The 25,701-nt window shown below is 30.7% G+C and overlaps 1 protein-coding gene across 1 annotated transcript; it reads left to right on the top strand.

Annotated features, from left to right (window-relative positions):
- The first annotated feature begins 17,714 nt into the window (after positions 1–17,714).
- LOC111031630 lies at positions 17,715–25,188 on the top strand. The gene is made up of 2 exons (XM_022311655.1): positions 17,715–17,894; positions 23,280–25,188. Exon 2 carries the CDS (start codon positions 23,309–23,311, stop codon positions 24,149–24,151), a length of 843 nt encoding a protein of 280 aa, XP_022167347.1. The 5' UTR covers positions 17,715–17,894; positions 23,280–23,308; the 3' UTR covers positions 24,152–25,188.
- The last annotated feature ends 513 nt before the right edge of the window (positions 25,189–25,701 follow it).

Here is a 25,701-nt window from a genome sequence, read left to right on the forward strand (position 1 = left end):
ATTTGCAGCATACAATCACGCCGCGGGAAGTGCATTTAAAACGTTTGAACTGGTTCAGATTCACAGAATTGAAAAAATATGTACAAACGATAAGTGTTATGAGTTCGTGAATACAACCAAATGAACCCGTTAACAAATATTATGTTTATTTCTGGTAGCATACGTTAATTCCTGCAATCATTCGTTATGATGATAATACGGTTTAATGAATAATTTTATATTTTCCCACTTCAAAATTACGCAATACATTTCAAAAAACAAATCATTAATGAACAACCGAGGGTTCTGAGGCACTGTCCAAAAATTTCGAAAATCGCGTCAGGATGAGAGACAACCATTAGACGGCCGTCCCAGAAGATGTTCGAATTAATGAAGATTCAAATTAGTTTCGTGCACGTTTTGAGCTGTTGACGTGGAACGAAGCTTTTCTTTTTACTCGAATATGTTGCTACCAGCTGACTAACCGATGCCGTTTGTTTGTATTTGAAAACCTGTCAAAATCACTAAATCTAAATCGTAATTTCTAAGGTAAATAGAATGTATGCGTACTCGTATTTTATAATAATTTAATTGGGCATCTTTACCCCCTATTTTCAAAGAATATTTCTACTAACTTTTGAAACTCGAAACACCAAAAATGAAATGGGTATTTCGTTAGTTTTTAATGCATTAACTTCCGGGTCCTGCAGTAGGTAACCAATGATTAGTCATAAAATCAGAACTAAGAAATTTCATCGTTTAAACTGCAGGTTCACAAGAAAACAATTAAACTTTGAGTTCATGAACTCATTCGACTTCACCGAATTAATCTTTTTCTTCCTGTTCATGCTCACGGCGTATTTAATAGTACTTAATTTTTGAAAACCCATACCTATCGTGGATCTTCCCCATCTAAATAATTCTGATAAATGACATAATATTGTAGGATAGATATACATACGCGTAAATTGAAAGTACATACTTAACCAAAAGTAACTAAATAATTGTGTACCAGTATTGTACTGTCGAAAACCAGGTACCAAGCCTAGATCTTAGAACCTCAGAGTTTCCGAAGCCGATAAGAAAAATTGTGTGTTGTGATTAGAGAGTACTCACATTTTAGAATTTAATCTATTCCGTGGTTGTTGAAAAACCATTTTATGTTGATAAAATTAGTACTTACTTTTGATTTCCACAACGTAATAATGCCAATGTAAAAACTTCCCTTCGCCCACTGGCCACTGGGCTTTGATTTTCTTTTATGTGAACTTTTCATTATAATTAAAAAACGAATATAGGTACTAGAACAACAAAATTATAAGAAAATAAAAACCCACACCGTTAAAATGTATTAACTCGTGTCTCGTTTGATCATTACTCAAGAAAATATGGTCGAAAAGAAAATATACTATGTATAGTTTGTAATTTCTACAACAATAATTTGTAGGTCAAACAGTTTTTATAAATTTCACACGAATGTTATGTTGTGTTTTTTGTGTTTTTATAATATAACTAGCTGATCTCGTACACATCATAGACCGTTAAAAATGCCATCTCTATATAATAGACTTGACGGTGATACGGAACGTAGTAAATTATCAGATAGGGCCTGGTCACTTGTATGTATTTTGTCGTTTAAAAGTTGTATTGATAATAATATTCGGTAACCATTCGGTGCGTATTACTATTATTATTACTATTATTATACGGTTTACACGTTAAATATTAAAAAATATTTTGTGCGAGCCACCCTTTACACCCTAGGGGTGTAAAAAAATAGTTTACATCATTCTCTGAGACCAACACACCCAAAATTTCGTCAAAATCGGTCCAGTCGTTTCGGAGGACTTGGGTAACAAACATTTTTCATATTTTGACACGAGATTTTTATTTATTAGATGTTGTACGATTTTGTTTCAATACAGGCACCTAACGGCTTTTATAGCCGCTGGTAAGAAATTATTTCTACCATGTAACTACGCATTTGTTCGAGTAATAATTTGACGTCTATAATATATGATATCGTTACAATAATTATTTGATAACCTGTTATTATTATAGGTATTTATATTTAATAAGGTGACTAATTTGCTTAATAACGATGGTTGTTCGACTCAATACCAAACAACTCACGCCCACTTTTTATCGTATACTGTTAACCAATTACTTTTTGGTGGAAAAATATCACCATATACAATGATGATAAATATTATTAAGCTTATTGTAGATCAAAGTAAAATGTTAATGCGTTCTATGCAACTATAATTGCACTAGCCTACGCTAGTTTGGTTTTTTAGTTTTTATATTATTATTATTTGTTTACATTTTAACCAAAATATGTTCAGCTAAGATTTTATAATATTGTTTAATCGGGATAGACGTATAACCGCGCTCTGCTGTGGGTACAATAGAAGGGGCGTCATTCGTTTGCCTCAATGGCCCGAAATTTACCCGAGTAGACTGTGGGGGTTCCAGATTTTTTTTAAAGACATTTAAACCATATCTACCTATACTTTTAACTTACATAGATGTTAATTAAGGGGAGGAGTGAGACCAGTGTCCCTAAAAAATTCAAAAGTTATAATGCGTTTATTAAAAAATATATTTTACATTTCAAGTAGTCACCAGATTGTTTTGTACTTGAAAAAATATCCTATACTATAGGACCTGTTATGTATTATGTGATATTTCTTATAAACATTTTTAGTAAACATATTTTGGTCACTAAGATTTAATTTGGGACAAAAATGTTAATTTGGACCTTTTATAGAGACGATTCATTTAAGTCAGTGTTTCTCAACCTTTTTTAAGTTACCGCCCCCTTGAGTGTCAAAAAATTTTTTAACGGCCCCTACAATGTGAGAATTCTATAATAAGGGTTAGGTTAAGGGTATTTGGAAAATTTAAAAGAAAAAATTGAAATTATCTAATAACTCATGTTTTTATTTATTTTTTATATTTGATATATTTTTTATTTATAGTTCTAGTATTATGGTAATCTACCACCCAAAATTAGTTCACCGCCCCCCTACCACCCAAAACTAGTTCATTGCCCCTCGGTGACATTTTACCGCCCACTGGGGGGCGATATTGCCCCCGTTGAGAACCACTGATTTAAGTATTGAATAATCTCGTAAAATACAGAGCGAATGAGATCCCTACTTGGTAGCTCATTAGTCATTTGGTCTTGAAATTAGTAATTAAGTAAATAAATATAATATGGGTATAATAGTATATAATACCTTACTCGAGTTATCGCGAGTTCAATTAATGATTTGACTACGCTATTATAGTAACATTTCTTTTTGTATTACAACAAAAAACTAAATTATTTGTTTGAATATAGGATTTTGTATAAATATTAACTTCAGGCGTCAAAAAATATCAAGTTTAGGTGAATTAAAATAAATAACATTATATAAAATATAATAATGCGGTAGGTATACGGTTTATTGTTTGATTTTTAAATATTTGAATATGAATTTAAGCGTGCACGTGCAATGCGTTTGTCAAATTGTTCAGGGTATACGGTAATTCACCAAATGATAAATGGGTTGTACGGTCCATTGTTTAAAATTTCAGAATCGGAGACTTGGTAATTAATCTAGATATACATACGCTATAACAGGTACACATGTAAATATAAGTATAAATCATGTAATGTTATGAAGTTTGTTGATATTTAAACACCATTTTAGATTAAATGGTAGTTAATTCAAATGTTATAAATAGTAAATAAACAAGTCAAAATAATCTGCAGTTTTTGAAATGTGCAGGTTAGGTGACGACCAAACATGACTTGGTGCTAATGTAGCTTCGTATAATATATTTTACAAATTACAATATTGTATTACCAAATTATCTAACACCAAATGGCATATAAACTTGATAACATTTTTTTATATAATTGGTCACACTTGATCTTATTATGTATGTAATGTCGCATCCATTTAGTGAAAATTACGTCTTACTTCCACTATATGGACAATTGTTTGATCTTTTCATGAAGTGGATGTAATTAATTTTTTCCACATTGTGTAATATTATTATATTATACACGATAGTTCCTTGATATAATATAATAATAATCTTTTTTGGTTAAATATTGAAGTTTAAAAATCAAATTAATATACTATACATTTTCTTACAACTGTATTTTATATTTTATAATTTATTTGGGCATGGTTGATAGTTGTACAATATACAAGTTACAAACTATATCAATTTACTTAAATATGTATTTAACACACAATTTCTGATGGGCACTAAGATAATTTTATAAGAACGTAATGCCAACCGTACAATTACCAAATTTCAAAGACATTCGTGTGTAATAATAATTACACACAATGCAGAAAAAATTAATTTCATCCACTTGTCTAGAAAAGATCAGAAAAATGTTTATATAGGTAGTGCAATAAAACGTCATTTTCGCTAAATGGATACATTTCACAAAGTGGATGCAACAATAACTATACTTTATATAGGTATATTATAGTACAAAGTGTTCGCGTTATGATATCTCAAGGGACCAGTGAGAGGCATTATTTAGCACTTCCTAAACATTTTACAGCACTTTCACCTGCCATCCCACTGAAAACCGTAACAGATTACAGTATGTCACATGTTATTTGTAAAAGAGCTGAATTATTAATTTTATCAATTATTTTGTTAAAACATTGATAATTTGAATAATGTATGTACACTTATTTGAGCGTTAACAAGTTTGACAAAAATTGCAATTTGTTTCATTTGTCCGTACAATTATATTGTATATCATGAGACACTACGCTGTTGTTTAGCGCCCGAAGACCGAGTGGAACTTCTGGTAAGGTCGCCGACCACGAGCCGAGGCCTGCTCAAGTCGGAGCATCGTGGATTTGCTATCGAGGAGAGAGAAAAGAGGGAAAAAATGTACTACAGGCATTGCTGAAACTAGAGATAATTTTAATGTTTTAAGTTAGGGCTGAAAAAACCGAACGACTTAAGACTCGGACTGAAGTTGCACACTAGGCAAAAAATATAAATATTTCCGCGACTGTCCGTTATGGACGACCGTCTAACCGGGGAAAAGGAACGAGGGTGGTGCTGTGGTGTTTCCTATATAAAATTATTGTTAAACATGGTGGCTGGCAGAGGCTATGGTCACTCTTAGGGCTTCACCCTGATAACTGCGGAGTTGATGACGTAATAATTGTACAGGCAGCATGCAGCCTATGATTAATTGTTTTTGAAATGTACCCGTCAAATAGAATTGCACGTCACAATCGTTTTTACTTTTTAAATAATAATAAGTATATAGGTAGGTAAAAAGTAATTTTGTGTTTTTAACCACTTTTTAGTGTTAAGATATTTATACTTTTTGGCATATTACGCATTACCATATTTTATTTTTATTATTAATGTTTACCATTACTATTTTAAAAAAAAAATGGTTTTTTTTCATAATAAAATATTTTAATTTTAAGTTATTACCTAATTTTTTGCATTAATCCACACGAACACAATGTTACCTGTTTTATTTTCCTGGCGTAGTTCCTATAACCCTTGGACAGTGGACCTTCTCTAACTCAGTCCGCACCTGATTAAATGCCAATTATAAAATTATAAATGCATATTATAACTTTCTGTACTGCGGTGCCTACCTACAAGTGCATAACATCATGACTACCGAGCAAAGACTTTCTTGCATTTACATATTTTTTTCTGGTTAATTAAATCGTACGCTTGTGTACGAGTAATAAGTACAAAATACGAGTACAATTCACGACGTTCGTGATCAAATAGGCATTCAACATTTTTAGTGCATATTTTTGCATAATTCAACGGTTTTGGGTTCAAAGGTCGTATTATAATTACCATGTAGGCCAGAGATATTCAAACTTTTTCATTCCGTGTCTCTTCACAACGTTTTAGTGGCTCTCAAATTATTAATTACTACACAAAAAGAAAAAAAGCAGTTACGTGGATGTCGCTCTGCTGTACAGTAGTTTACAAGTGGGTCATCGTAATAGATTGTGTTAAAATTGAATTCAATATTATAAAGTCATCGTTTATACGAAAAACGATTTTGTGCGAAGACAGACCGTCAGCCTTTAATATTACTTAGCAATTTAGTATATTTAATTATGGTATTGTGATTTAAGTAATTTATTTTAATAAATTATTAGCAGTTTGCAAACTACAGTAGGTTAAACTCATTTTTTCCAAACAAATTACATTTGAAAAGTCATTGTGTGTACACATACATAATATAATAATATAACTACTTACTATAGAAGTATGTAGAAGTACTGACCAATAATATTTTTAATTTTAACAAAATAACTAAAATCGTGGTGTAAAGGAAATTATACTAACATATAATCATTCAACAAAAATTGTATATATCTACGGTTATAAAAGTTTTGAGTACCCACAAATTATATTTTTAAATTACAATAAAATAACTGCAATCATTATTCTTGGTTAATTAATAATAAACTATAGTTTTGTCCAAATTGTATCATAAAATAACAATAAAAAAAAACTGTGTTTATGTATATTTTTAGATTTTTTAGCTACAGAATTAACTACTCGTGTGCCATTTTGTTTTAAAATTTTGATCTTTAGCTATAAAATTTGAACATTTTATAAATATTGAACTTTAAATGCTCATAATACAAAATCGTGCTTATGTATTTTTAATATTTTTCAATTGTAATATTGTATCAGGCGCCTTGTATTAAATGTTCAAGCTTCTGAATAACATTTTATTGACATTTATAGGAAAAAAACAAAAAAAAAATTGTATTGGAAATGTCCTTAAACAGCAAAAAGCGAGTCAAAATATTTTTAATATGTTTTAACTTTTAAGTATTGATAAAATAGACATATGGTGTGAATTTCAAGTACTTACCTAATTTATTTTTGAATTACAATAAAATAAGAAAATCGCCATACGTAAAATCGAGTGAATATTCAATGTTGTTAAATTTATGAACTTCAAACAATCATAAAAATTTAATTTGACTTTTCCTTAGAATTTTTTTTTTTTTGAGAAATGTAGACAAACTTATAAGGAATCTTGTATTAAATTTAAAATCTAAGATATAAAAAGAAAATGTTGTATGAATTTATAACTCAAAATAACTTGCGAATTTTCTAGATATTTACAATTTTCGTCTAAATTCTATATTCAAAAACTCATAAAAATATATTTTGGATTAACTCCTAACTTTTTTTTTTTAATTTTACCAAAAGCAACTTACAAAGAAACTCGTATTGCATTTTCACTTTCAAATTTTTTTATCAACATTAGTTTAAAAAAAATAATAATAATCAAAAATGTCATGTGCCTATAAATAAATAGTTCAACACGAGTCAAAATATTTTGATATTTTCCTACTAGAAGAGATGCTGTTGAAGAATATCAAAACACTTTTACTGCCCTAAAACGTGATGACAGACACAAAACAATAAATAAATAAACACACATCATTGTAAAATCAATTCATTAATCTCTCCACTCAGAGTTTAATATGGTTTAAATGGTGTAATGTTTCATTATTTATAGCATTATATACACTATTAGGGTCCAGATTTCGGTACATTTGCATTTTTTTTTTAAATGTTTGACTTGGTCCTTTTTAAGGTATAAATGTGTTTCAATAGTACACATACTATGCTATAAACGAACTTTTTTGGGGCATTGTCTTGCTATTTTTTAGGTTATTGGCATTTAAGTGCATTTTTAATTTTTGTATAGCATTGTTGATTAGTTTCGGTAATTATTTTAAACCTATTACTAGTAAATTGCACTAAAACAGCATTAGGTACCTAATCTGGTTCTTAAATAAAACGATTTGCAAATTTAACTTAATACCACACTTCCCAATTATTCGATGATGAAAAATTATATAGATCACGGCTCATCTATATCGTGTGATAACATTGGTGGTGCGAATTATTTAAAACGATATATTTCCTTACTATTAGGTCAATTTTGAATTTTTAGTGTCATAAATGCATTTTTTGAAAGGGAATTTAAATTCGAAACTAATATATTATAAATTTATAAATAAAATCAATTATATCTAATTGTGGGCAAATTAATGTTGATTTTTAATTTAGTTGAAGAAAACATTTTAAAAAGTTTAAAGTTAGTAATTAAGTACTAGTTACCTTATTTTTTTAACCTAGGTCAACTTAAGTTAAAAATTATATGGAAACATTGGAAACCTAAAATTAACTTATAAGCTTAAGTTAATAGTTATTATTATGTTTTTTTGTATATCAAATATCAAAATCAAAAGTTAGTGGGGCTAAACCATATACTTAGTATTATACCCAATATATGGTTTAAAATAATAAAAAGTAAATGTTTTCATGTTTAAGCATCATCAATTATAATTTTATTATCTATATAATATAATTACTTATAAATTAATGTTACTTGAATTTGAATAAAAGTAACTCGTTATTTAGGTAGTCTATTAATTTTATATCAATAAAAATCGGTGAAGTTAAAAATGAAGTTAATGAAAATTGAATTTTATAAAGTCAAAACTAATTCAACTGAAACTTTTAATTCATTTATGCTAAGGCTTGATTATATCAAGACAACACATTTAAAAATAACTATAAGTAAAAACTGAAGTTCAATGTCTTAATTTAATAATAAAATAATATATATTAATCGTCATCGCCATTATTTTTTTCTCTTCTGTGTTCCCTGGCAAACAAACACTCACGACACCCGTTTGAGCATATTATAATGATTGTGTTTATCGTTTATCGTAAATCGATGATTTCAAAAGTTAAGACCAACAAGCCACAACTATAACTATATTTATTTAATTAAACTGTGAATTTGCCTTGTAATACTGATTTTGATATCAGTGGTTAAAGTATGTGTAGTTTCATTAGGTAGGAAAAATAATATAAAAATGCAAAACAAAGTTTATAAAATCGCTGATGACGTAAAATAAATTGTTGATTAATACTGCAGATGGTACTTGCTGTGATGTTTCAAACAATGACTTAGTTTTATTTTTTTAACCAATTTTTGATACATTTTTAACTCAAGAAAGTCCTTTGAAAAATTTGTTTCAAAATCGATTTTATTATTTTGTCGTTAGTTAAATATATATACTAGATAAGTGTTTAAATTGAGTTTTGTGAAGCTAAACAAAGTTATTGTCTCAAAGGTCATCAAATCGGTTATGACGTCAATTTTTTGTTTAATATCACGATCGGTGAAACAGTTTTTTTTCATTAAATTATTAAATGTGTCAGCATATCTGTACATGCTATTATAAGTCTAAATTCTTAATATCTAATTACAATAATTAATTAGTTTTATAGGTTTCTAACGCATATTTAACAACATATTTGAAATTTTTTGACGCACAAATGTATTTTTTTTTTTTTTAATCCAAATTTAATGATTTGTTTAGTGCATAGACATTCTTTCTGGATATGTATAACACATTTTTAACTACACCACATTATTATAGCTATGTCTTTATAATAATTAGGGGCCGGATTTATATTCTTTTAAAATAGCCAAAATAAGATGCTAATATTCTCTTAAAAAGTTGAAAATATTCTTCCAATATTCTTAAAAAATCATAATGAAATATGCAAAAAATATACATTAGTATTGTTAGTGTAAACATTAAGTACGGACTGACTGGGAGATTTTTACTCCTTGCTTCTTTTTACTTACTTATTCCTTTATTATAGTACATTACTAATTAGGGCATATTGATCATACAAAATACGATGGTTATATTACGTTTATAAATATACAATATATCAATATCAATATTCAATAATATCATATCAGTTTATCACTATTATCAGACGTATAATTTACGCCACTGCAACAAAAAATATCGAATATGTATAAAAATTAATCGATTTATTCTCTAATATGCTTTATCATACGAAATATTCTTTTATCTTGATATATTCTCATATATGCAAAAAAAAAAACGTTTGCCATTAATTAACGGATTTCATGATTTGTGAAGATTTCAAACCCCCGTCTGACTGCATAGGCTCAAAAAAACTATGCAAAATGATATAACTTCCGGCTCCTAATAATAATGATAATTATCTAGGGTCTGAACTCCTTGCATTTCCATATTTTTTAAGAAGTTACATATTCAAACTCTGATTTTACGCCTGTAATAATAGCTTTATAATATATATATATATATATGTATTATATACATATACAACTCAAATCCAAAAATGAATGTCACGCGTTTTGCATATCTTACAAAATGTAAGTACACATAGCAATTTGTTTTATAGTACCTACTAATACACCAAATAATATAATAAATCCAATGTTTATTGTTATTGTATTTATGATATTTAACACTAATATTTAAACTTAAATTGAACAATGAAATTTATATTATTGCATGTCACTAAAATGTACGAATGACTTCTATACTAGGTATCTAAACATAAATTATTAAATTGTTTATGGACACATAAAGGGTACCTAGCTTAAAATAGTTAAAATATAAGATACAGTGCGACACAAAACTGATCTAATCGTTCATTCCGTCTATTTCTATTTAATAGAATGGTACGTGCAGGTAATGGGATAATAATTATTACTCAGTAGTAAAATTAATTTTATTTATTTATTTTCATTGCATTTTTTGAATTTTTTCACTACACAAGTGTATATTTGTACTATTGCTTATTTTATGATGATTTTTGTAATGCATTTAAGTCCTTGCTTCAAATTTGTAACATATTATTAACTATATCTATATCAATATCATCGGATGAGACTTTTACCAGATGAAATTTCTAAAAGGGAATCATGAAAGATTGAATCGATTAAATTGGAAAACACTAGTGCGGATGATGGCCACTTTTAAATCAAGTAACAGCAGTCTAATTTTCAAATAATTTTCCTTTTGTTTATATATTTTCTATTTTAGTTTTTAGTTTTATTTTAATATCACTGTGTAAAATATCCTATACAATTAACATAAAACACGAAAAATGGTTCTGTAAATTTATAAGGTAAAAAAAATAATAATAATAATGAAAAAACATAAAATAGGCACTTAAAAGTATTTATAATTATTATTTTCAGTATTAACATTCATACTCAAATACTTTTTTTATTGTGTATTAAAATAAGTACGTATTTTAAATACTTTTCAGAATAAGTATCTGTATCTGTACTTGAACAGGCTAGATACATGTTTGCCTCGTAGTATGGATGCTCAAAATCAATCTATTGTCTCTTTGTCATCAACAGAATCCAAATTAATCTCAATGGCTAGTGCAGTAACTGAAGCCATATGGTTACTTGGACTAATGATAGAACTTGATGACAATAACTGTACGATTGAAATTCAACCAATCATGTATAAGAAACCGCCTATAAACTAATAAGACAACATAAAAGTACGAAACATCTGGACTTCAAATATTCCTTTCTACATAATATGAATATAAATTCCGAAAAATCTCGATTTCCTACATTTCAACCGATAAACAGGTTGCCAATATTTTCATCAAATCCTTGGAACTATCGGAATTGAAATCTCTTAGGTCAAAATCAAAACTAATTTAATAATATATGATTACTTTACTCATACATGTCTGTTCTCTGTAAATTATAATTTGCTGTGTTTATTAATCAACACTTTACTTGCCACTTGTTACGTATGTTACTCCAACAATTATTTATTCAAACTTACGTACCGTGTTTTTTTAATGTTTAGTGTTAGGACTTACGACTAATTATTAGTGTTAATAGAAATCAATCTTACACTGTTTCTTAAGTTTCTTTCACTATCTCATTATTGTTATTACTTATTATTGGGGCACGGATTTTTGTGCAAATCCATAGGTATTCTTCAACATTTGACTTATAATAATTCTGATTAAATATCTTGTCGTTTCGTAAGAAGTAGATTCTGCTGTTAATTTTAATTTTTCTATTTATGCATCAAAATGCATAATAGTTGCATATTTATGGATAATTATTAATTACATAAAATGTGCATATTTAATGAATACTTAATAAAATATTTTAAATTTTACTTAAAATTTGATATGCATGGCGATTGCTGACATTTCTGAAAAATATAACTCTACTGAATAAAACAAAATATTTTAAGTTGTTGACACATTCAACTCAGATGATGCAGAGTCTCTTCAAAATGCACTACAGTTATTGATAGTAACACGGTCAAAAATGAACTTTCGATAATTCTATCAAACTTCCAACGCATAAGTGCATAACAGACACCATCGCGTGACTAGAAAAATCGGGTGTTAATCTTGGAAAAGTCTAGAATTGTTTCAAAATGTTGAAAATAAATTGAATGAAAGAGGATGAGGTATTGAATTTGCTAAAGTCAAACTATCGGACGTATTATCAAAAAGTCTCGGAAATTATCACAAATAAAAAAAAACCCGGGAACTATAAGAGGAGAAATAAGAAACGATTATGAATACCTTGCAGAGTTGGTGCCAGAAATTATTTCTTGTTTTATAAACACATACCCATTGTGTCAGCAGACGTGGAAAGAAGATTTTCGAAATACAAGATGATGCTAAGTGACAACCTTAGAAGTTTTCTATTTGATAATTCAAAAGCACATTTTGTTACATCGTGTTAGTACTCTTCAATAATTAATTGACATTATTATACTACATACATATTTTAAATACTGATATTTAAATTGTATTTTTTTCCCCTTAATACTATATTTTTTAATATTTTTTTTTGCATATTTTTTAATTTTGGAGTGCATAAATATGTGCATACTTAACAATAATTTTGCATACGAATTCGGGCCCTGATTATTGTTATTAGATATTATCACTTATTAAATTCTTTATATTTGGTCTATCGGTATTGGTCGGACTTAAGTCAAATTACTCATTACAACAATTGTAGATAGCAATATTTTTGAGGGTATTGTTCAGTCTAAATATTGTCTCAAGACAATTTGATAGGAAGTATTCAAATACATTTAGGTAACCAGTTTAATTTAGTTTGTGTATTATATAAGTTATAGGTTATACGTTATATTCGAATTCGATTTTAAAAATCAGAATAATCGAGAAAAACTGCAGTAAAATATTATATCATCAGTATTCGATTTCAAAATTGATTTTATTAATTTTGTAATAAATCGAAAACGAATGACTTTAATACCTACTTACCTGGTAATTCTCGCCAACCTTTTTTTTTTAAATATTCATGAATAATTATATTCAAAATATGAACGAGTACCTAAACTTCGGAGGATTAACAGTATTGTTGCGATTTATGACGACAGTGAATATTTCATATTTGAACAATACTATTATAAAGCATAGGGCAGTAGTTCTCAATATTTTTAAGACTGCCACACCCCTATAAGAAAAAAAGGAGAGGACGGTAGCTGAGTTTAAAAAAAACTCAAACTACCATTGAAAAAAAAAATAATAAACGTGATATATTTGAACAACGTTGTTTATTTAAAAGTTACAAAAAAACGACAAAAATATTTAATTTTGATTAATGAGATGGTTTTACTTGGTGGTTCAGAGCTAGTTTATATCACCTACTCACCTATGCCATAGGGTGATCATAAAAATGAAATAAAAACTGGGAAGCTTCAAATAACAAAGTAAACGTGATGTATAATTGTTTTTAAATACATTTTATATAGTAGGTACACGAAAGCCATTTTATTTTAATACTGATGGTGAATTAATTAAAAATTAAGATCATGCATGTACTTGTATTTATGTATAAGTTACCTAACTAAATAGTATGGCAATATAAAAAACAAAATTAAATGTGTGTTGTATAATAATTATCTTGAAATGGAAATTACATATTTATAAGTACACAAATATCCAAAAAATGTATTTTGATGATTAGGGTTGGTTCTTTTTAAAAAATATTAAGAAACCATCTACGAGAATAGTTTTTGAAATGTGTTTTTACAATGATGATTGATTTGATGATTTCAACCAAAAAAAAATTATTTTATTCGTCACGCAAATGCTTTATTACAACTGTGCTCAAAAATTGCCCGTAAATGGACAATACGTCGATTACGATTATAATAATGTGATATACCGTATATTATCGTCCAAGCATACGTTGCCACAATGCGACATTTAGGGCATAAGTGACAGACAAAAAGCACTTATAATTGCTTACAATCATCGTTTTATTAATAGATAAGTTTTATTATTCAAATTACATATTTAGTTATATCTATAGGACAAATGCTGTTGGTGGGATATAATATTATCTATCGTATGCATTTTTATCGGTATAAAGATAAACGTGTTTAAGAAACCACTGAAATTGAATATTGATCGTTCATTATTTAGATATGTTTTTATAATTTTAACATAATTTTCGTCCTCGGTGATTATCTTTTTTAAGGAACACATCCGGGTTCATTGTGTCGTTAATTTAATTATTTGTTTAAAGTGAATTACTATGCATAGAAATGAGAGACACAGCACTCAGTGTACTATAGTCAATAAAATAAATACAACAAATTATGAAAAACAACACGATAAAAAAGTATCATATGATTTTTTTTAAATTTTTAATTTGTCTGCAGATACAAGATTTACATTATGTTAAATTAATTGGATAGAATAAAAAATAAAAAATAAATTATAAAATAAAATAACGGCCTGTAAAAAGTTCAACATTTATAACAGTATGAAATTTCGTTCACGTTCTCGCTCTAAAGTCTAGAAAATATAATATATAAGAAATGATTGAAGCTCTCTAAACATGAATGAAACCGAGGAACGCGTTATTTCCAATCGCCAAGTCTTAAATAGATAAATTTGAGTTTTGAATTCAATGTGAAAAAACCCTACAATGCATATTTATTGTTGCATTGTGCAATAAATACACAAATTATCAATATTAAAAATATTAACTATAGTTTAAGTAAACATGTATGTAACAATATTTAGTGTTGAGTCTTAGACAATACGTTTTAGCAGATGCAAAAAAACAAAAACTAGGTTAAGCTATAATAATATATAAATCATAGTATCCTATAGACAAATGTGGAGTCAGTGGTTGGTGATCGTGTCACTCGATTACCACCATAGACAACGGTGTTCATTAAATGTGCTTATATAATATTACTTGTTCGTTTATTGTGTACGTCAAAATAATCGGAGTGTCCGAAACTACGAAAAACGATTCCAAGTTAAGGCTGAACTGATTCTGTCCGTCAGCTTAAATTAAACTATTAGTACCTATCATGAACTACTTTTTGTTGTGATGATATTGACCATTTTATTAATAGTATTTACTATTTACTATTTAGTATCATAATATAATTATTTGGACCAAATACGCGATTCTGATGATGTATTATTATAAATTAAACTCCCGAAAACGATAAAGCTGAAAAAAAAATTGTTAGAAAATACGTTTAGGATGTAATATTTTAATATGCTGTTCTGATGTATTGGTTTTCGAATTAAATACGCCGTATAGTTTTTTTAAATATTTTTTCCGTGTTACGACACTATATTTTTCTGCCATTTTTCTGTTAAAATATGGCTGTAATGAATGATAAAGTTTTTGGATATTGTGTGCCTCCGTTTCAGGATACTAAAAATCTATTAATGTCAACGCTTATAGGTAATTGGCCAAAAATGTACTATATAATGACATCTTAAAAAGAGTTCAGGAATCAGCATGAACCTAAAGCATTTTTTCACGGAGATATGACACTTGTACGCGTTGTGTAGACAACAATCTAAAAAAATATTTTAGGTTTTTTTTATGGGGGCTGACTCTATGAAATGTTGTTAGCCAAATCTGCGAATAACTTTTAGACACGCCCGTCGCCCATGTTTCTACACCAATCGTACACTAAATTTGTGACACTTACATCAGCGTGTTTTTAAACTTATTTGAATTCTAATATTTTTTCAAGTAATTACGCAAAATACACAATATAAGAACCACAAATAGTACTTAAACTAACACAAAAACAAAAACTAGAAAAAATAAGCTGAAAAATTTATTTTCATAAATGATTATAATTAATAAAAAACTATTTTTTTTTTTTTAAATCTTGATACTTCTCTAAACTCGCAAACATATATTAAAATATTAATATTATTAAAAACAAAAACAACATACAACATTTTAAGCATAAAAACACAAAACAAAAGCTGAAGTTAATATTCTCTTATTTCGAGCAATAAAAACGGCGTCATCTGCAGCAATGTACGTTCGAATTTGTGATGTTAGTAAGACGTGACCACTACAAAAAATGAAACAATTTAATAACGAACCCTAACTTTACGTAATTCATCACGAGGTATATCTTATAGATTTTGGATTCGATGTTTTCAACACTTATTATTGCCAATTTTTCGTTATAAGACAATTTAGAACGCATTTATACCTACACATGAACATGACATACTGTTATAGTGTTATATCGTGTGGGAAAAATGTCAAAAAAAGTAATTTATAATTTTAATTCTATTTTACAATTTAGTTGACTTTTGACTTAAACACGTTTTGTGTATATTCGATAGAAATAAAATATCTAAAAACACTATAGAAAGATATATTTTTATAGTTTCGTAATTATTTTCCTGGCGAAATTGAACATCTGCAGGAAATCTATAGAAAAATCAGCGCAATATTGACGAACGGCGATTACAATTATTATTATTATTCCTTTGAAACGACGTCGCGACGAAATCTGGTTACGGCCAACCATATACCTGATATACCTACATGGTATATTCTGTGATCGAAAAGTCTGCCAGGGGGAAATGCTATAGCGGTAAACGCCAGTCTTGTCGAATTCAATTCCAATGGCCTATACCGTGGTCGAGTTCGTCTATGCTATTTTTTCCAATGGCATATAATTATATTTTATGACTTTTTGTATACCAAGGATAATTTATTTACATACCGCGCCTGCAAGTGCTTGCGAATTTCAATAATCTTACAAACGTTTCGAACGTTGGAAAAACGTTTTCCTCTGTAGAAATAAAATTCCTCTGGTCACCTTAACGGTTACAGACGGGTCATGCGACAAAAACAATTTTTTGTCATTCCGATATCAGTCGAATCTTGAGCCGAATAACTAATAATTTCAATACATGATGGTCCATTTTTATACCAATATTATCGACCACTGAGATAGATAATAATAGTGTATAGTATACCACACAGACATAACACCTATGCCAGTGATATTGGCTGATATTGTAATTACGCACTGTTTTGTCGGTGTTTCAAAATTATTATCGAAATGTACAAGCAAAAAATATGGTGTATGAAATAATATTACCGTGTCCGTATACCGTGGTTACGACTCGCGGTCCGCGGTGATACCACACCTTAATGGGCAGGCGTAGGTAACCACTTTGGTAGCTATTATGATATCATTATTGCGCTCTTCGACCGCACCGGAATACGGTCGACCGTACGTCTCATCCTCGTAAGCAATAACAATATTATCTATAATGGCTGTTCGACGGTCGTTCTTCCCGGCGGCGTGCGTCGTCCCGGACCGAACCAGCGCAACCGGCGCGCGCGCGCGCACGCACACGCGCCAGCGCACGCGAGTCCGTACCCACACGCACCCACACGCACGACGGTTGTGCGTACGCCTGAGATGCGCGCGCACAGACGCAAGTACGCGCCGAGTTTCAGAAACCCGACGCGTGCACCGCGTGCATCGGCATTTGGCATTTCAGGAGCATTCCGCGCCGAGGCTCTTCAGTCTTCGACGGTGCGACGAAGGGACCTGTCCTTACTTGCTCCGGCGACGACCAGCGATCACCGGCACCTGAAACACTCTGTCGACGTCACCGCTGTTGCCAACCATTGCAACAGATTTTCGTTTCGCGCCGTCCGGCAGCCATTGGCATTAGTAAGTATTTTGACGCGAAACAATATTATAATAATGTCACTGTTTGATTATAGAACGATAATAGATTATATTACTACGTGTACGAATGAATTCGATATTATCCGTTTAAAATAATGTATAAGGCAATAAGGGATTTTTTTCTTATAACTATTATCATTATTATTACTTTTATTATTATTATTGTTATTATTACGTTTTGGAGGTACATGCGTTAGCCATACAGTTTTATCAAACATTAACACATAATATTGTTAACGGGGCTTAAATAGAATTTTTTTTTTCTATCGGGGTCTTTAAAAAAACTTAAATACCTATTTTAAGAGAGGCTCACCTCCGATGATGTTGTTTGATCGTATTGAGGAGATGACGTATGCTGTTGAAGTATCGAGTAACATTGGACAGAGGATAAAGTTATTATATTATTTATGTAATTAATTTATTTTAATTTGAGTCTTTTGCATAACGGTCTGGGTTTCTTGCCGATCTTGTGAGTGGCGTTTACAAAGGGCGGGGAGGGTTCGGGATTATATGACACCACTTGCTTTGGCACGTGTCATTTATAAATTATTTTGTAATCAAGTATAAAACTATTTTAATATTTATTCATTGGCCAACTGGTTTTTATAATTCAATAATATGTAATCAATGTCATCAATCATAGTATGATATGGATATTGAAATGATGGCATTATATTTTATTAAATTTTAATCGTAGTTTATAATATAATGACACCAATTAAATCATTCGTATACCGAATGTTTGTTGTGATAAAACATGATGTCGAAAAAAAAACTACGATAAATTATATTGTTTTGTTATATTTTGAATTGCATAAGGCAAGATTATTTTCTTTAAACACAGCTTTAATTACCTACACGAGGCTCAGAAATTTCTTACCAACTTATTATATCATTATTGTTGTTTATCTTACTGTTCGAAATAAGCTGTAGAATGGATTAAAAAAACATAATTTATCATATATTATTATTAATTATAAAACAAAAAATATATATATTGGGACCTTGTATATAAAATAAATGAATAATGTAAAATATAACGTTTATAATGTCAAAAATGTGTTACCGATCGTAGTTCGTGTACAAAATATATACTAGCTTAATATAAACGCAAACGGAATTAACATTTACATATTATTATATATTAATCCCAACTAACTACAGTGCATTGAGCGAGTGCATGGGAAATGTTTTTGGGTTCACATTTCTTAGTGCATTAATCAAAACCTGTATTTTTGAATAAAATTATAGCATCTTCTCTATATAGAGTCCAAGTATACATTATATTATTGAATTATTTATAATATATTTTCTACCAATGACAAAACCAAACGGCCGATTGGCCACCATATAACAAATTACTACATTTCTACAACCTTACGACGGGCCACAGACCCCGCTCTCCTTCACTATTCGTTCTCGTCGCTATCTTCATTTAAATTTTAAATATATCTATACGACTGTACATATTTTATGCCTAAGCAGTTTGTGAGGTGAAGTTTGTCCTCGGTGGTCATTTCCCTGTTTCCCCGATATATATTATAATTGCTTACCTATACCTACATATTTTAATGATCCATCGATGTTATCGCTTTTCAAACAATTCCTGATTTTATCACTCTGGGAATTGAATGTACGCCAAGGTTAAATACGAACGCGAGTATGAATAACATCGGCTTTAGTCTAATCTATTTTACTTTCGGCCTTTTTTCGCTTAGTTATATTTAAAAACACTAATCGTAAATTCGAGACGTCGGTATAAACATATATTGGTAATTAATAATACTTTTCTTTAAACTCCTATTTTTCGTGTATTCTTTAGCCTTTATTCGATACATCCTACCCCCTTCCCATTTACCAATATACTTAACACGCCTCTGATGGTATACATACCTAAATACATGTCTGCAGCGTTACATCTGCTGTCATCTGTGTGTAACGCATAGAAGTTATAACGCGTAGAAATAATGATACTAACGATAGTACTAAATACTAATGAGTGGTAAATATAATGACTTTATAATAATGCAGCTCTGTGGAATTCTCAACGGGCGGCGGTGGGTTACCTTATTAAAAAAAATATATTTATACGTGCAAGGTTAAAATGTATTTTGTTCACAATTTTGTACGATGCAAATAAAATTAACATCACAAAAGTATAAGAACCTACATGTACTGAACAAATTGGTCGTTTTTCACTCATACAACAGTACCTATATATGGCTTTATTGTATTATATTGATTAGGTTCTTCTACCGAAACACATGATGGGTCACGTGTCTGCTAATGAGATTGTTGGTATTAATGAGATCACTGCTACCTGTAGCCAACCGGAATTGAATTTGCTAGTTTTGTAGCCACAAACCATTGGACTTCTATAAAATTATAGTCATCATACGACAGGACGTATAAACGGTGATCCCCATCAACACAAATCGTTTATTTTGTTTTAGTTTAAAAATATACCGTCATTATAATAATATTTATTACTTCAATATAGTGTATTTTTCTTTTTCAAAAACAATAGCGATCGAGTTCGGTTCATATTTATTATTTATAAGTTCATAATCATTTTAAATAACTTTATAGTACAGCATAAACAGTATTAACTTACATGAAATGTGATTTATGAAAATTATAGTTCTAGTTATATTTCGAAAAAGATGAATTTTTTTTGCGCTTTTGGCCACAACCCAAACTGGGGAGCGGGGAGGCGATTGATTGATGATCCCCTCCCCCCATACCTTGGTATTTTGACCAAGTATTTTTGTCATTTGTCTATGTATTAATTAATAATTGTACCTACTTCTTACCTAAGTATATCTACCATAGAATTGTAAAATTATCATTAAATAAAATAAATAATGGATATTATTAATATAAAACATCAACTTCGTACTGAGAGTCTTGATAAAATGTTTTAATCTCCTTCCTCCATTTTGGTTAAACTTTGATCTATTTAATATGTATTATATAAATAGAACCTCCCCTGCTACAGTACGCTTGGTAATGAATGTTTAGTTTTGCCTATGTGTGGCCATTCCTGTCCAAAAGGGAAAAGAACACTCGTTTAAAAGTGTTTAATACTTTATTATTACCGAACCATTTATTGGATAATAAAATTATTAAACAATTCCTACTTATGGGGCCTCGTCGTGACTAAAACATTATAGATTATAAGAAACATTTTATAGGCAACTCTTTACACACATTCGGCGTCGACCATTCGGTCATTGTGTCGGTGGCTGTAAACAGTTATAAAGTATAATATTTAATTTAAACGGTTTATGATGGTAGCCAAACCGCGGGAGATTATTGGAAGAGCTTATTGTAAATATGACACATAAACATATGATAGATAATATAATTTGACAGCGTAATAATGTGACGTGATGTCAGAGCTCATCAACGTTTATTGTTATCACTTATATAATGATATTATTATCCTGCTTTTGTCTATGTACTATTAATATTATATTGTCTGATTATTATTATTGATTGTTCTCGTTTGTTGTAACCTACAGAATATTATAATTTATAAATATAATAAAATGATTTCGACAGACGCGTCGACGGTTTGTCGTTTGATATAAATTATAATAATTTTACTGGTGTTTGGTTAGTAGTACGCGACTACGACATCCAGGCAGTTCGTCAAAACAGACAATTCGTATAAAAATTTTATCCTGGCCGATAATTCGTATAATAATATTCATCGAAAATACGGTTGTAATTGATCAATAATACTCAGTTTTGCTTATATTGTTTCGAAATTACAAGCTTTAGTACTCGTGTTCAATAAAATATAATTATATTATGTGGTACCTATGAAATGTTCTCTCTTATCTTCTATAATTATTTTATTTTTCAGGTATACTAATGATCTCGGCCGCGTTAAATATATTATAATATTATTATATTTTGACCTAACTGGTTTTTGTATTAATGGCATTACTATAAATTATAATATTAAAGTATACATTTAAAAACATCGCTAACTTTTTTTTTAATAAGTGGCCAGCTAATTAAATATGATTAGGTACATAGAAAAAATTATTATGATACCATATTTAAATTTAAATGCAATATAGTATTCCATATGCAAATTACGACGATGTCTATATACACTTTAACATAACAATTTTAATTGCCAACCTAATAAAATAAAAATCATATTCGACATGAAATACAAACATTTTAGATTCCAAACGTAGCGAAAAATTTATAGATTTTAAATTATGTTTACAATGATTTTTTTTTGTTTCTGAAGACAGTTCCGTGTACGATAAATAGCAACATAATTATTAAAACAGATGTATAATTTTCCTGGGTTGTAACACTTGTTAATTCAGTGAAAATACAAAATACCGAGGTACCTACTGTGTATTCGGTATTTAAACAAGTATGGTATTTTCGATAATAAGCGAAAGCCGGCATTTTCGATTAAATAAATATCTGATATTGGAATCAAAATTTTAAAAACCATTTTAGCTCAAGACATCGCGTCTCGCACTTAAAAGTCACCACCTCGGCGTTGAGAGCGTGAACGGTGAACGGTGAACAATGTAATATGTATACTTTTTGTCAATCGTACATCGATGGGACTGATAACGCAATAAGACTTCCGAAAGCTGATTTAAATTAGTTAATAATATTGCCTACTTGAGGTCGACTAGACCGCATTTTAAGATATTTAATTTTAATTTCGAATACTCATAATTTTCAATATTCGTTCAAAACGTGTGAGTGTTGAGAAACAGAAATTCAAAAAAGTTAGCTTATCAGCTATTAGTTTAGACATACACGTAAATTACTAAATTCAAATAACTTTTCAATGTCATAATCGTATTACTAATCTATATACAGAATATTTATTAACATTTCGGTTGAAATGTCCACACAGACCGTTTGCAATACCCTTGATATAATATACTTTCCATGTTCCGTATGCATAACATAGCATTATAAAGTAAATATCAAATTTTTAGGTTGGGTCGAAAGGGTTGAAAGCCGGTTTCGACGATTTCGGTCGAAAAGGGTAGTCTTGGCCGCACGTACCACCATACCCTTTGTATAGTTTTGCCTAATAATTACAATACCTGTCGTCTGTCCTACCGAGAGGGATGAGGAAACTCCCCCCGGGCCCTACATTTTTACGGGGTTCCATAAATTTGGGACTACTCGACTAACTGCAGTTACCTGAGACCTGATAAAGTTAATGACGAGTGGTCAAAAACAATGGGAGCCTTGAAAGAACCCCCCCCCCCCCCCCCCACCCAGGTTTCTTAATCCACTTCAGCTCTGGTACCAACCTAACTATCCATATATTATAAGTTATAACGATCTGCTTTGTCGTTTGTGTTGCAGTTTGACAGCTGCCCCGTCTCGTTTCGTACATGAGGAACGATCAGTTGCCCGAAGAAAAGGCGGAATCGGCAAGCACGCCCGATCCTCGCAATCCATCGACCGAAGGTGCTCCACCAATTATACCCTACGCGCCACTGGCGACACTACAGGATAGATTGGACGCGCTCGAGGGTTATTTCGCCGCTCAACGAGGTGATGAACCACTGCCAAACAACCCGCCAATCGCCAGAATCGCCCCCACCATCGCGGCCCAGCCTTCAGTCTCTCTACCGGCCATCGGATTCCCGTTCGAAAACGTCAACATGCCCGGAAACCGCGCGGTCAACATCTCTTCCTTCCAACTCCCCAACCCCACCGCCGACAAGTTCTCCAGCGCTGCAGCCGCAACTACCGCCGCCAACTTCTTCAGCACCGCAAATTCAGCCGGAACCGCGCCCGCAACCCCCCGCGTGGCCCCTATACTTTCCACTGGACGGGACCCCTCCTACTCCGCCACATACGCCTCCGCCTCCACCAACACCGCCACCTACTCCTCCTCACCGGTCCGCGACGCCACCAATACATGTCTATACTGTGTAGCGTCCACTTCTCACGCTTTACCCGCATTAAACCTCAGCTCCCCGCCCGCCTCCAACTCCGACACTGACTCCGCCACCAGCCCTGAATCTGTCGCCGCCAATGAACTCTTGCGCCAACCCGTTCCCGGGGCCTTCCGCCGCCGTATATTCGCCGACATCGGCGACGAGGAAATGGACGAACAGCGGATGCCGCGCAAGGTGGCCAAACTGTCGGAGCAGCACTTGATGGTCAACATCGGCAACTGCGGCGGTGTTGACGATGACATGATGATGGATTGCACAACATCCGAATGATGCTGATAATGTTTTTATCGACGACCCCTCCAATAATCGCAAACAATATTTTAACGTTTTATAAAGCTTTGTCAATATCATATATAACTGACGGTCGTCGATATTTCACATTTTTTTTTAGTAATTATACTTTTATTATTTTTTCATTATATTTTCTAAATGACTTATACTTTAACGTTTCGTTAGCGCCACACGTCCATACAGTTAATGCGTTTGTTCGTCAAAAACAGTCGAGAAACTAAATCTCAGCTTATTATACCTAGGTACTATGTAATACCTATAGAACATATTGGTAGGTATACAAAACCCGTTACATAATCAGCCGCCAAATCCGCAAGTCGTAGCGATTACGCGAAAAAAAAAACCATTCGACTTTTCAATCTACTTCAAGCAGAAGTAGGTCAGCACTAGAGAGTAGTATCCAAATTTTAAATAATTTTTGAAAAACGCCGCTTTTTTCCATGTGCGTACGAAAAGAGTTGTAACTATTTTACAAAAAATATCTAAGTGTTTGTATGTATTTTTTTTTTAACTTGTAAACAACTTTTTTCGTGACCGAGTGGACGAAAAAAACGGACGACAAAAAAACTGGCACGAAGAAAATATCGTCTTCAGTGTCACAACGGTTTTTGCAAACGATTCTCGGCCGAATGGGCGTGTGGCGTCTTTTTTTTTTATTATTATGATATTATTACGTCCGAGGGTGGCGTATTAGCTTTAAAACTACATAAAATCGCGAGCTCTTCGAAAGCTCATAATATTGTACTCGTTTACACTGTAAAAGCATATTAAATATTTTAATGTTGACACTAAATGTGTGTGAATTATTATTTTGTGCATCAAATTCATATTTTTATATGTTTTATCCGTCTCACGGTCAATCTCGATAATAATTATTTCAGGAAACCTGTATCGATTGCTTAACGCTTATTTTTATAATAACATAACGGTTATAATTACTCTTATTGAACACGATTTTAATGTAACAATTTGTGTGTACTTATACCGTCGTTTCGAAGCTGTATTTTAATAATTAATTCACCACTATATAATATTATAAATGCTTATTATATACTTAATATGGTTTTGTTATTTCGTCGTTTAGATACCTATACCTACCTAAAAAATACGTGTGTGTGTCAGTACACGCGACAGAAGTATGACTACTTGAATGAATATTATTAAATTTTGTTGGGAATTGAAATAGTAAAATCGAACTCGGCCTGATAGTTGTCGACTGCCGAATATTGTGTTAACATTCAATAGTCGAGCAATGATAATATTAAGAAGTACCACTAGTGTTTTTTAGGGCATACCCATTTAAAATGTTGTGTATGAATGAATTATTAGTGTTATCCTGTAAAGAAAAATGCCGAAAAATTAATCTATCTATTTATTAATTATTGTGTAGGTACCTATGCATTTGAAAAATGATGCAGGCCAGTTTTGTTTTATTCTTTGAAAGTTAAGTTTCTGTGTTTCATTTTTTTTATTTTGTAGCTTAAATATAATATATATTTGATGCAATAGTTAAATATCAGACAGATAAA

Source organism: Myzus persicae, unplaced genomic scaffold (genome assembly GCF_001856785.1).
Source record: "Myzus persicae strain clone G006 unplaced genomic scaffold, MPER_G0061.0, whole genome shotgun sequence".
Classification (NCBI taxonomy): Eukaryota; Metazoa; Arthropoda; class Insecta; order Hemiptera; family Aphididae; genus Myzus; species Myzus persicae.